The sequence below is a fragment of the Lycium ferocissimum genome, chromosome 10 (genome assembly GCF_029784015.1).
Source record: "Lycium ferocissimum isolate CSIRO_LF1 chromosome 10, AGI_CSIRO_Lferr_CH_V1, whole genome shotgun sequence".
Taxonomy (NCBI): domain Eukaryota; kingdom Viridiplantae; phylum Streptophyta; class Magnoliopsida; order Solanales; family Solanaceae; genus Lycium; species Lycium ferocissimum.
Genome location: NC_081351.1, coordinates 18,629,370 through 18,642,948, shown reverse-complemented (window position 1 = coordinate 18,642,948; position 13,579 = coordinate 18,629,370). Strand labels below are relative to the sequence as shown.

The 13,579-nt window shown below is 33.5% G+C and overlaps 1 protein-coding gene across 5 annotated transcripts; it reads left to right on the top strand.

Annotated features, from left to right (window-relative positions):
• Positions 1-4,239: 4,239 nt before the first annotated feature.
• LOC132032676 (uncharacterized) lies at positions 4,240-11,850 on the top strand. 5 transcript variants are annotated; one of them, XM_059422352.1, is made up of 8 exons: positions 4,240-4,378; positions 5,850-6,143; positions 7,878-7,949; positions 8,621-8,685; positions 9,259-9,415; positions 10,275-10,361; positions 10,469-10,558; positions 11,358-11,850. In XM_059422352.1, the coding sequence occupies exons 2-8, from the start codon at positions 5,874-5,876 to the stop codon at positions 11,508-11,510; spliced, it is 894 nt and encodes a 297-aa protein (XP_059278335.1). In that variant the 5' UTR covers positions 4,240-4,378; positions 5,850-5,873; the 3' UTR covers positions 11,511-11,850. The 5 variants fall into 5 exon arrangements, with proteins under 5 accessions (XP_059278335.1, XP_059278333.1, XP_059278334.1 ...); XM_059422350.1 differs by lacking the exon at positions 4,240-4,378 and adding an exon at positions 4,385-4,536; XM_059422351.1 differs by lacking the exon at positions 4,240-4,378 and adding an exon at positions 4,397-4,536 and having other exon boundaries at positions 5,834-6,143.
• The last annotated feature ends 1,729 nt before the right edge of the window (positions 11,851-13,579 follow it).

Genomic DNA, 13,579 nt, shown 5'->3' with positions numbered 1-13,579 from the left:
ATGTCCGTAACTTTCACAGACAGAACCGGATTGCTTTGATATGTTCGCGGAATGATTCCATAACGTATAATGTCTAATGCCAGTAACTTTCATGGGCGGACTCGGATTGGTCGATATATGTCTACGATCCCTTAAATTTCTTTTAATGCAGCCCTAATGATATTTAGAACGGATTTGATGTGACTATCGTTTGATACTCGAGCGTTGATTTGTCTACTTACCTATCGAGTCTGAAATGATGATCTCATGTTTAAAAGTCCCAAGCTTATGATTTCAATGTGAATATGAGAATGTTTCTATGATGATTACGACGATGATGATGATTTATATGCATATGGTTTCTCACTACTCTGCTCGTGCGGCGTTATTACTTCTTTCTGCGTCCGGGCCGGGGCATGTATTCGTGCAACTCTCTTGCATTATTCACCGCGTCCCTCACTAGAGGGTCGGGGCACGTTATTCACCGCGTCCTCACTAGGGGCGGGCATGTTATATGATATGATGATGGCGCCGGCCACGGGATGGGCCAAGTATGATATACATGATGGAGACAGGGATCTCCCTTACAGTCCCTCATTAGAGGGCCGGGACACGCTATTCACCTAGTCCCTCACTAGAGGGCCGGGTACGGTATGTATATATATATATGATGGCATGATGGTATGATGACATGATGATCTGATGATTTTATTTACCGCGTCCCTCACTAGAGGGCCGGGGCACGTTATATGTTCATGTATATGATGATTTTACTCACCGAGTCCCTCGGCTGTAGGTAGGGACACGTTATGCATGCATATGTCTATGATGATTACTTACTTATGTCACTCAGTCCCATAATAAGCTGGATATGATTTTGATACGCATGATTCATGTTTCAAAGGCAAGCCTTGTGGTTTTCGAGTTCTTTATGTTACTTTTACGTACTCGTACTTCGGTATGATCTGTTCTCGTATTTCATGCTTTACATGCTCGTACATATTCCGTACCGACCCTTTCTTCGGGGTGCGTTTCATGCCACGTTGTGTGTATACGAGATAGTAGAAGATATTCAACTCGGATTGGCGAGCTCCATTTCCTCTGGAGTCTTAGAGTCAGAGTGTTCGTGATATGGTATCTTGAGTTATGTTAGAGACTTTGCAGACAGAGTCGTGTATATAATATGTCAGTTTTGTAAGCGGCTATGTAAGCCGATATATCATTATGCATTATGTTACAGATTTGTTATGATTACAAATTTTATTTGATTTGAGAAGGACTAAAAGCATATTTCTTCGAAAGGCTTACATTATGCATTCATGTCATGATTTAAGGGCCTAGCATGATTATGAGTATTACGAGAGTCAGCGGGTTCGCTCGGCCCTAAGTAAGGGTCGGGTGCCCATCATGCCCTATCGGAAATTAGGGTGTGACATAAATTAAACAATGGATAGTTAAGGTATGAAACTCGCGAAAAGATAAAAGTAGATGAGAAAATTCCCTAAAAGGTCACCAATGTACTGAGAATTGTCTTCTAATATCACTTTTATTTTTTTGGACTAGAATATCACTCAACTGTCCCTATTTTCCTCAAAATATACTAAACACACAAAACCTTTCTTTTCTCCCAATTGGCACGCCATGTCACATATTATATATTTCTTTAATAATAATTTTATTTAACTCAACCCAATCCAAACTACACTCATTTAACAAGGTTAGAAAACTTCAAAAGAAATAAATCTATTACCAGTTGATTAAACAAACTATGAAAAACAAACAAATAACTCAAAACTATGTAAAAGTTTGGGTGTGGGGGGTTGGATTATGACCATTGTTTAGCTCGTCTTAACCCAGTTAATCTCAATCTAATTAACTTTTAAATAAATTTATAATTTGTTTATTTATTAAATCAGTCAATTTTAATCCTCCAAATCAGAAAATAATCGGCTTGTTGGGTTGTTGGCAAAGTCAGGTGCAGACAGGCAGCGAGATTTGGAGATGAAAGATAGAGCTTTGAAACTAAAAGAATTTAAAGAAGAAAATAAAATTTTATTGTCGAATTTAGATTCTATTGGTGATCCAAATATTCGTGAATTTATTCGACAAGAACAAAAACGAATAATGGATAAAAGATGTCAACAATTTCAACAGCAAAACCACAAAAATACTTCCTTTATACACTCAATATTTTAATGATATTGGTGGATCTGGAAACGACCTACCAGAGTACTAAATTATTGTTATAATTTTCTAAATTATTATGTTGTTTAATGTATTGAACATTGTTAAGTTATTGATCATTGTGTTGTTATTGAACATTGTATTATAATTGTGTTATATATTCAAAATTATTATGTTATTGAACATTGTGTTATTTATTAACAACATATTATATTTTATATTTGCACTTTTCATTTTTGTGATGGTTATATTTTTTAATACAATTATAACTTATAATAAAATTAACTTACAATTTTATATAAAATAATATGTACGAAAATTAATTTATAAAACTTACACTCCAAAATTAAGATGTAAAATTAATATAATAAGATACTACATAAAAAATAATTAGGTACATTAGGAATCTAAAATTATAAATTAAAATTTATAATATGTTAAATTAAAAGTGTTATATAATAAAAAAATAATAATAAAATATTAATGAATAGTAATGGTGTAGATGAATAGGTATATTAGGAATCTAACTGTAAAAATTAAAATTTATAATATGTTAAATTAAAAGTGTTATATAATAAAAAAAAATTATTAATGAATAGTAATGGTGCAATGAATAGTGTTGCACCAAATTTGGTGTAACACTATTCATGCACCAAAATGGTGCAAAAAATAGTATAAGGTTGGAGTTCCAAAACACCATTTTTTACGCTAAAATAGCATTTGGTGTAAAAAATGGTGCAAGGTTGGAGATGACCTAATTCATACGGATTGAGCTTGAATCAGGTATTACGTACTCGTGGGCTTGTTCACTCGTTTATGATTTGTTTCCCAAATCCCAACTCAAATCTGAGTTCTACCATATCGTTTTATGTCTGTGACATCAGTGAGAACTATAGGAAAAGTTGGCATCCATGAAATTTTGTTGGCTTCCCTAAGCCCCTAACACCATAGAGGCACTTGGCATCACGTTAGCTTGTTTGATGTTTTCTAATCGGATTGAATGAGTATAAGATATGGATTGATTGGTTAAATGGGTTTGGATTTTGAGTTAAATGGATTAGATAAGTTAAATAAATTTATTACTCCATCCGTATCATAATAAGTGTCACTTTAGCCAAATACACGCATATTAAGAAATAATAATGCAATGTGAAGTTTACTAAATTATCTATATATAATAAAAATAAATTACTTTTTCCTCTTGATTAGAGCGTGCACTAGTCATAATCCTTTTGAAATTGGGAATGCAACAATACCGAGTTACTATATGGCTTTTCCAATCACCATTTAGATGTTACTTTAACTTATTAGTTTTTGTCTAAGTGTAGAGTTGGAAAAAGCTAGCCAATTTATGTCTTGTTTTCGACACTTATTATGGGACAAACATTTTTAGCTAAGGTGACACTTATTATGGGACGGAGAGAGTATTAAATAAAATTTCATGTGACGTGACATGTCAAGTAGGAGAGAATGAGAGTTTTGCGTGCTTAAGTAAATTTTGAAAAATAGTGATAGCTGGATGATATTCTAATATTACTCCCCCCGTCCCATATTAGTTGTCCACATTACTAAGAATATATGTCCCAAAATATTTATCCATTTACAAAACCAAGATAGAATTAATTACATCTTTCCTAGTTTGTCCTTAACATTGTTTTTTAAAGTAACTAATATTGATTAGAATGCATTTAATTGAAGATAGATAAGGATAATGCAGTAAAAATACACTTTTATTTATGATTTTTTAAGTGGCGTGTAAAAGAAAAAGTGAACAAGTAATATGAAACGGAGAGAATAAAAGAAACAAAAGTGATATTCTAAGACAATTCTGAATAAATGAGTGACTTTTAGGAAATTTACTCATAATAGTTTAGGTGTGTTTGTAATAATTAACACTAAAAAAAGACTTACTTTTAACAAATTTAAGCAAAATCAACGGCATGGTTGCATGCATTATTCCAAAGAACAATAAATAAAGCTGTAAAGCATCTAATTGGATCAATTTTACATGAAGACAGCTAAGGAAATAAAACAAACAAACAAACAAAAAAACGTGTACATTCAGTGTTCGGTTTTTATAATTCCAAACCAAAAACAAAAAAAATAAAAAAACTCCACATCTTCCATTAACTTTTTATTGGCTTTGCAACAAATTCGCTAATTTTTCGTTTCCCTTTACACATTTTCTAAATTCTCTCTCTCTTTTTTTTTTCAGGTACATTTTACATTATTTTCTTTGTTTCATTTTTGTAAAAAATAGTTTTTTGTTTTGCATTTTGAGTTAAATTTCTCTCTATCTGAATGCTTAGAAATTCTCTGTTCTTGCTGAGTTTCTCGGCTTGGGCGGTGAATTTCTTCAATAGATTTTCATAGGTAATTTACCTTCTTTTATAGTACCTTTTTAATTATTACTATTTTTTTTGTGAATTTTTTCTAAACCCATTTTTTTTTTTTTTTTTTTGCAATGTTGTTGTTTTGGTTGTTTTCTGTGAAACTGGTGTTTTAGTTTGATCTTACCTCTATTCATATATTCCTTCACGACACATTTTCCTTTTTAGTCTATCCAGAAAAAAATGTCACATGCATAACTAGAAACAATTTAATTTTAAAATTACCCTTTTATCTTACAATTTAATTTTAAAATTACCCTTTTATCCTAGGTGTGTACCCAATTTTCTTTTTTTGTGACTTTTTTCTAAACCCTATTTTTTCTTTAACTTTAAATTTCCCTTTTACCGATTTATAGTAGCAATTTAACTTTAAAATTCTCTTTTTGTCATAATGAAATAATTTATAGTCAGACAAATATCTAATATTTATTTTAGACCATAAATTTCTAAAATATTTCTTTCTTTCTTAAATTTTGTGCCAAGTCAAACGATGACACATAAATTGAGACGGATTTTTTTTTTTTTTTTTGTCATTTTTGGGCAAATTTTTTGAAATGTTAGTATTATTTTGATTGTTTTCTATAAAATTGGTGTTTTTATTTTGATGGTGAATGAAGATCTTACCTTTATTTTTATTACTGAGTTCATCTAATTTTGGGATCAGATTGAAATTAGGAGTTGGGCAGTGAATTTCTTCTAAACCCAATTTTTCTTTTTTGAAATGTTACTATTTTGATTGTTTTATGTGAAATTGGTGTTTTATATTGATCTTACCTTTTTTTATTTATATAGCTGAGTTGAACTAATTTTGGATCCAATTGAAAATAGGTGTTTTTTCATGTAGGAATATTGTTGGTTGTAATAATAATAAAAAAAAAAAAAAAAAAAAAGGAAAATTACGCTCTATGTCTACTGGGAGACAATATTTACGCCACGTAGCCCATAGTTTGAGTTCGTTGCCCTGTTTAGCCCATATTTGTGTATAAACAATACAAGGTTGGTACATTATATATAATGCTTTCCCAGGTATAATGTGGTATAATATTGTACGTTGGGCTACGTGGCATAATATTTTATGTTGGCTGTATATTTTTGAAAATGAGAGCATTTGGTGGTGAAAGATGAGCGGGTCCGGGTCTGTTACCCAGATGGAGCATCATCTGGGTTGTTATTATTTTGATTGTTTTCTATGAAGTTGGTGTTTTATTTGTGAATGAAAAGATCTTACCTTTATTCATATATAACTGAGTTGAACTAATTTGGGATTCGATTGAAAATAGGCGTTCTTTCATGTAGGTATATTGTTGGTTGTATAGAAAAATGGGAGAGAATCTGGTGGTGAAAGATGAGCGGGTCCGGGTCGGGAACCTAGATGGAGCATCATCAGGAGAAGCGGTTGAAAACGGGAAGAAACCGGAAGTGGAAGGAGCCTCTTCTTCAAAGAATGTAAAGGAGAAGGAAATGGCTGTGGAAGAAGAAGAAGGTAATGAGGAGGTGCCATTAATTGGGGGTGGAGAGTGCCGCATTTGCCAAGACGAAGATACTTTGAACAATTTGGAGAGCCCTTGTGCTTGCAGTGGAAGTCTCAAGGTGAAATTTCTGTTTTTAGCTCCCTTGTAACTTTGTTGTAAGCAAATTTGATCATTTGTTGAATGAGTCGAAAGTGTATTTAACTCACACACAGTAAATAAATGAATCTTTGGACCTAACTCAAATGCAAAACCTAGCTCATGAGATCAGGATTGTCTAATACCATATAAGGAGACCAATTTCATATCTCACAACCGATGCCTAGGCCTGCCAATTGAAGTATGGATAACATAATATGGGTGCCCAACATCGGGTAAACCAAAAATTGAAATGGGTCCGACTCTGATACCATGTAAAGAAATAGACTTTGGGCCTAACTCAACGGGGGGGGGGGGGGGGGGGGGGGGGGGGGGGGGGGTAACTAGCTAATGAATCGAGGATTGGCCAAAATTCCACATCCAACAACTGATATGGGGAAACTTAATACACACACGTCTTCCATTTTAGGGGTTTTGTAATCTTATAAGGTAACCCCCTTTTCCTTATTGTTCGCATCTGATCCTACATCAATCAACTATGTCTCAATCCCATGGTAGTTAGTGTTAGTTATATGAATCCTCCTCTTCTACGAATCCATTTTGGTCATCTAGTATTTAAAGGATTCGTCATAATAATACATCTTTCATGCTGGCCTTCGAAACCCGACCACTACTCTCCTCCTTTATAGCTTGAGATCAGATGTCTTGTCCAAAGCTAACACAGGTGGGGAGTTTCATATTTGCTCTATAATAAAAAAGATTTACTATGTTTTAACTTTCTATTAAGTCGTATTCCATCTCTTCTTAATTATAGACGTTTGAGTTAATTCGAAGTTCTATGTGGTTTTTGTTTGTTTTGTGGGAAGTGGATACCGGATATTTGGAAAAGGATACGCCTTTTTTCTCTTGTAATATATACCCTAGATAATGGAGGAAGTTTTGTACCATGTATTGTGTGTAGACAGAGAATTTGACCTTTCTCTTGTCGAACTTTGTACAAATTTCTGCTCTGTTGCTTAGCGTACATGAAGAGAAAATCTCTCTGACATGTTTACCAGAAATCTCCTTGACCATCCAAAGTTAGTTAAGATACTTTCCCCTAATATGACCACTCTTGGCTTCCAAAAAATTTGCATGAGAAGTCAGCTTCAACTTTTGTCGGAGTTAGGATCTTCCATTGGCCGTGTCAACAATCAATCATTAGCCCTCTTCTTTGTATGCTATCTGGGAAAATGACTATTCTCTGCATGGTGGTGGTCTTCTTCATCCTTACGGTTGTTTTTTTATGTCTCCATGTTCCTCGGTGGTGATGCAACCCTTTCTTAGGCTATTATCTGAAGCTCCTTAAGCAAGATTTTACTCCCTTAGATCATTGCCTCATATCATGGTATCTGGTAGCATCATCATCACATTCCTTTACTCACCTGAGAAGTTCTTTGATGTTATGACACTACTTAATTATATATTCCTAGGAGATTGCTTGGACACTTGGCGCTATCCATCCTGATGGTCTGATGTCTTATCTATGGTTGCCTAATATTGCCTCTGTATATAGTTGCACAACTCTTGGTGTCGCTGTTTTCTTTTAATTATACTGATAAATTATATGATTTGTTATAGATGTATTTCAAGAGGTCTTCCTCTACATCCTGTTTGCCTTATTTTCTTTCTTCAATTCGCTTTTCTTTTTGCTTTTAGTTGGAATATTAAATCTGTTTAAGTGCGCATGATTTTAATGTAAACAATTGACCTGCAGTATGCACATCGAAAATGTGTTCAACATTGGTGCAATGAGAAGGGTGACATTACTTGCGAGATTTGCCATCAGGTATGTTTGTGTTTAGTTGTTTTGCATCATATCTTGCATATTATGAGATTGGTTAGAGGACTTGTCTATTAAATAAGCAAGTTCTCATCATGTGTCCAAAAGGAAAAAAGCATCTTCAATCAAAAAAGTGCAAGATAATATTTTTTTTTGGTTAAATTGTCCATCTATTTCATCTGTTATGGAAAACCAGGATTGCTTTCTACTTTCTAGCACATGGAATTAAATCATGGTAGTCAATTTATATGTTTCATTTTTTTTATATGAGCATATATGTCTATGAGGACGTTTCTTGGAAAATTACCTCAGTATGGCACTAGACTTTTAGCATTGGAAATATTTTATTTGTCCCAAATATCAACTTATAATAATGATTTTGATATATCACATACGCATGAATGGGCAAGATTTAGTAGAATTGCTTTATTGTGAATAGGATCAACGCTTAGGTTTGTCACTCAATGTTTGGCTATTTATTTGTCTTTTGGAGATATTCACTTGTAGTTGTTTTATCCTATCTTGTAAGCCTCTGTGAGGCTCAGTAATTCGCTATGGATCATATTTGATTATGGATTTTGGAGAACTTGGGATTGAGCTTGATGCTTTTGAATTCTAACATTTTCTATTGGTCATTATATATATAATAAGTGACCATTTTCATTCTCAACATGCAGCCATACCAGCCTGATTACACTGCCCCTCCTCGAGCTCGACCGGAGGAGACTATTATAGATATTGGGTGAGTATAACTTTCTTTAGTGCATGTTTCCTTTGTTATTATGTCTAAAGTTTTTTGTCTGGTAGCTTTTCAGTTAGCATAGTTAAAGGCATGCTTGAGTGTGCTAGTGTTTAGGGAAATTTTTTTTTAGAATTTTGGTATAAGAAAACTAGTAATTAAATCTGAATTAGGTGCTTAAATATGCAGATTGACCTGCTTTTGCTTCTTCTTTTTTTTCTTTTTTTTTTTTTTTCCACTAAAATATTTCTTATTCCTTTATTGATAAAATTGTTATTTGTAGTTTAAGTTATTTTCTCCACATATATACATTTCTGCGTGCGCATGTGGGGTGTGCGTGTGTGTATTAATGCATAAAGACATTATTTTGGTGTTTTTTGGACGTGCTCATTCTATTTGCAGTTTGCACTTAAAGTTCCAAAATATGCTTTGCCTTTGACAACAGTGTTTACAATTTATTGTGTTATACTGTTACCTGAACGTTTTCTTATAAATATTATTTAAGTGGTGTTGGTTTCGAGATTCAGCATTTCTTCGCAGTTCATTAGCTATTTGGGTTGTTTCATTGTTGTGCAGGGGAGGATGGCAAATCGCTGGCACACCTCTGGATTTACACGATCCTCGCCTTTTGGCAATTAGAGAGGCTGAACGCCAACTTTTGGAAGCTGAATATGATGATTATAATGCTACAAATGCAAGTGGTGTCGCATTCTGCCGTTCTGCTGCTTTAATTGTAAGCATTTACTGCTATTGGTCCCAGAGGAAAAGCTAGAATTCTGAGCCTTGATCACTGCATTTCTATCGTTGCCTCATTCAAGCTTAATTCACCTTCTAGGAGTGGCTAAATGTCTCTTAGTCACTTCCAGTCAAAAGAAAAAAAAAGAAAAAGAAAAAAGAGAACAACAATGCAAAATGCTGAGATTTGCTTAACTGATCTTGTAGGTAAATAAGAGAATTTTCTAGGGACGTTGATGTTTCTTTTTTCACTATCCTTATTCATTTATCTCAATGTTTTCTTTATTTTCTAGTTTTTAATTGCCTGTGAAGAAAATATGAAGAGAAATAGGGTGTGTCGAATTTTTCCATGTTTGGTTACTCAAATTTTTGGAAAATATTTTCTTTAGGAAAATAAATTCCTTACAAAAGAGGAAAAATGACTTCCTTAGAGGAACTACAAAAAACAAGTTCCACAAGAGGCATTCCACACTAATTGTCTCCTTCCCACCCTCCAACACACCCTACCCCACCCCCATAGCCTCATCCCCACCCCACACCTTACCCCCACCCCCATAGTGTTTGCCTAGATTATATATAAATACTTTTGGGACAATATTTTATGTTTATGTACCAAACACAAGAAAATAAGTAAGAAAACCACTACTTTCCGAGGAAAACATTTTTCAACAAAATCTTTTCCTTGTAAAATGTTTTTCTTCGTACCAAACACACACATATTTTCTTAAATTTCCATGATATGGAAGATATCATAAAATGTATGCCATCTGTCCTTATTTTGTGGCTGGAGTGATGCCTACATGTATATTAATTCAGAATTTGCGCTAGTACTGATGACCCACGTACAAATATGGCAGTTAATGGCTTTTCTGCTCTTGCGCCATGCATTGCCTGTAGCAGACGCAGACGGAGGAGACGACGAAGATCCATCTGCTTTCTTCTCGGTAACTTTTTTACATCCATTATGTGCTATTTACTTCTATCTGTTTCTCGTAAAAATATTTATTGTTACTGCTGGAAATTATATCTCCAAATAATGTATGGTGTGCAGCTTTTCTTGCTTCGGTTAATTGGCTTTCTTTTACCTTGCTATATCATGGTCTGGGCAATCAGCATTTTGCAGCAGCGCAGGCAAAGAGAGGTTGGTGTTAGTTCTTCTATTTGAAATATTTTAATGTACATCTTCCTCTGAAAAGCACCCGAATAAATGTATGAATGCTCGCGCTTGTGATTTTAGTTATAGAGGGTGTTTGATTAAGCGTACAAGCTGGCCAAAATCCATCAAAAGCCATAAGTTGGTTTGACTAGCTTATAAGCACTTATGGTTTGACCAAATTTTTTACTCCCTCGTCCCAATGTAACTGTGTTAGTTTGACAGGCACAGGACTTTGAGAAACAAAGGGAGACTTTTAAATCTTGTGGTCTTAAATTAAAGATGTGTGTAATCCTTTAAATCTTGTGCTCTTAAACTTGCCATGTAGAATTTAGAATTGGAAAACTTATTAAATATAGAAAGAGGCACTCTTTTTGGGACAGACCTAAAAGGAAAGTAAGACACTTAAATTGGGACGGAATGAGTACTATTTTATTCTTAATATTTTTTCTAATTCTCAAAATACCTTCCCAAAACAAAATTCCGAACTTCTCTTCACCCCATATCCATTGTTCCTCCTTTTTTTCTACAAAGATACTTTTAAATGTATATTTTCTGATAAATTTTATAAGGTATATTGGTCATTTTAGAAAAAAGAACAACTTATCATCGCTTTTTTACCAAATACATAAACTGCTTATTTTCAGTTTCAACACTTTTATCCAAACACGTAACTGCTTATTTGTAAAATCAATTTCAACATTTAAAAATGTTTTTCAGCACTTAAAGCTTATCAGCTATTTACAATCAACTAACCAAGCTAACAGAATGGACTTTGGTGAAGCAGGAGGCAGCTGCATTAGCAACAGCACAATTTGCATTTGTGGTACAATCTGGGCAGCCAACAGGTGTACAGTTTGCCATGGCATCAGCTACACCATCTGTCCCTGCATCGACGACGGACTCATCGTCTGTGCCTGCACCGATGGATCGGGTTTAAAATTGTGACATATGCATATACCACTTCCTATTGTGAAAGGTTCCAGCAACGGGCCTCGTTGTTTTAACCCTAGATGCTGCGTCGTTTTGTAAGTAGTATTGTGGATATAATAGCAGCATCTGATGTCTTTTTCAAGAACCACCAATTTTACCAAGTTGTATATTAATTTCTTATGATCTTGGCATGTATCTATGACATTTAGTAACCATTTTCACATCTGGGTAAGACCAGTTTTGTAACATATGTCTTGTAGAAAGACCTGGCTTTTCATTTTGGCTCAATTTTTCAAATTAGTACTGCTGAATATATATAAAAAGGTTATGTAGAAGGATTAGACCAATATATTTTCATTACTTCTGCTTGTTTCCATTATCCAGGAAGATGGTTATGAACCTCAGAACATTCATGTAGAAGACAGGCATTAAAAAAATATGTAGTAAGGGGTCGTTTGGTTCAAAATAATGATTGTGGTATAAAATTTATTCTGGCTTAAGATAATACTGTCAATCAAATACAAAATAGATTTAATCCCAAATTTATGCTGGGATAACACACTTAATCTTTCCAACCAAATGGTCTCTTAGAGCGCAACTTATGATGTGTGGATTATGTGCATGTCACATGTTCGTTCTCTCCCACAGATAGATAATCCATAGTAAAGGTGGAGGCAAACATTCTTGTTGTAATCCTTTCCCCTTTTTACTACATTATTTTTATTTTATTATCGGAAAAGGGTCAAAGATACCCTTAACATATTAGAAATGACTTAAAAATGCCCTCATTCCACTTATTGGATTAAATTTGCCCCTCTTTGCACCCATTTGCCTATTTAGATTAAAAAATAACCCTTAAGTTTAAAATTGCCCCTCTTTTAACAATGCTGATGTGAAATACATGAATTTTTTTAATTAAATATGTGGCATTATTTTTATTGATCTGCATGTAATTCGACCCAAATTCAATCCATTAACCCATTTTTAAAAGACACAATACTTGTTCCTCTTCATCCAACATAAGACCTTAACTTTTTTCGTTTTGTTTACTGATTGAAATACAAACATCTCATTTGGCCAGTGCATACGCAATAATTATGCTTTGGGGTTTTTCCATCTATTTAGATTAATAATAATGTAGTTCTATACTGGATGTAATTTTCTTTCTTGACACTTTTGAGTGTATTTCATGTGCTAGCACCTCCTCTGGAGGTACCTTTGATGTTAGAAGATGGAAATCTTCGCACCAATATTAAAGACTAGTGCGTTTGAAGGGAAATCCGTGCAAAAACTTCATAATTCAAAGTTGGAGTAAGAAGCCAAATTTGTTTAGGCTTTAGTATTCATAGAATTCACTAATTAATAGGATTTATATCCAGAATAATATAGAATTGGTTTCCTAGTTTCTAGCTAAATTAGATTTTGCATTATTATAAACAGGTGTTTCGCTAGCCATTTCATAACAAAAATAGTAAAGAAGTAGAGAATTACCGGGATTATTCAAAGATTTATTGCGTTTATGAATAAAATATTTTCCTTCAGTGCCAAAATCAAGATTATCTATTTATCAGTATTTTCATTTGGCTTTTTATCATAATATTAGTTAGGTCATGTGACACCTTGTGAAACTTGAGCTGTAATTACTGGATCTTTAACACTTTCTTCATTTTGTTTGGGTACATAGCTTTGAGGAGAGACATTTAAATAACTTAAACTAACAATGTATTTAATGTATTAAAATACTTTTTAAAATTATGATCATGTCATGTGCGATATTGAAATTAAAAAGTGACTAAATATAGAAAGTAAGAATTTTTTTTAAAAAAAAAACTAAAAAAGAAAATAAGATAATTGAATTGAAACAGAGTAACCATCAAGAGATAATTTCCCATTTGGATATATGCAATCTTCTTTTTCAGAAACGACCCTCTTTCGATTCTATGTGCCTATAAAGATTAAAATAAATAAAGTTAGCTCCTTAGGACATAGGATGAAATCATGAAAGCCCCATCAAGATTCTCCTAGGCGAACCTTTAGCTTTGGAGTATCTAATATGTACGTTAACTTTAGACTAGC

Bases quoted from the DNA above. Each gene is read 5' to 3' on its own strand.
- LOC132032676 (XM_059422352.1), top strand. From the start codon at position 5,874: ATGGGAGAGAATCTGGTGGTGAAAGATGAGCGGGTCCGGGTCGGGAAC. The intron at 9,416-10,274 runs GTAAGCATTTAC...CAAATATGGCAG, and splicing joins GCCGTTCTGCTGCTTTAATT to TTAATGGCTTTTCTGCTCTT. The intron at 10,559-11,357 runs GTTGGTGTTAGT...TTGGTGAAGCAG, and splicing joins AGCAGCGCAGGCAAAGAGAG to GAGGCAGCTGCATTAGCAAC.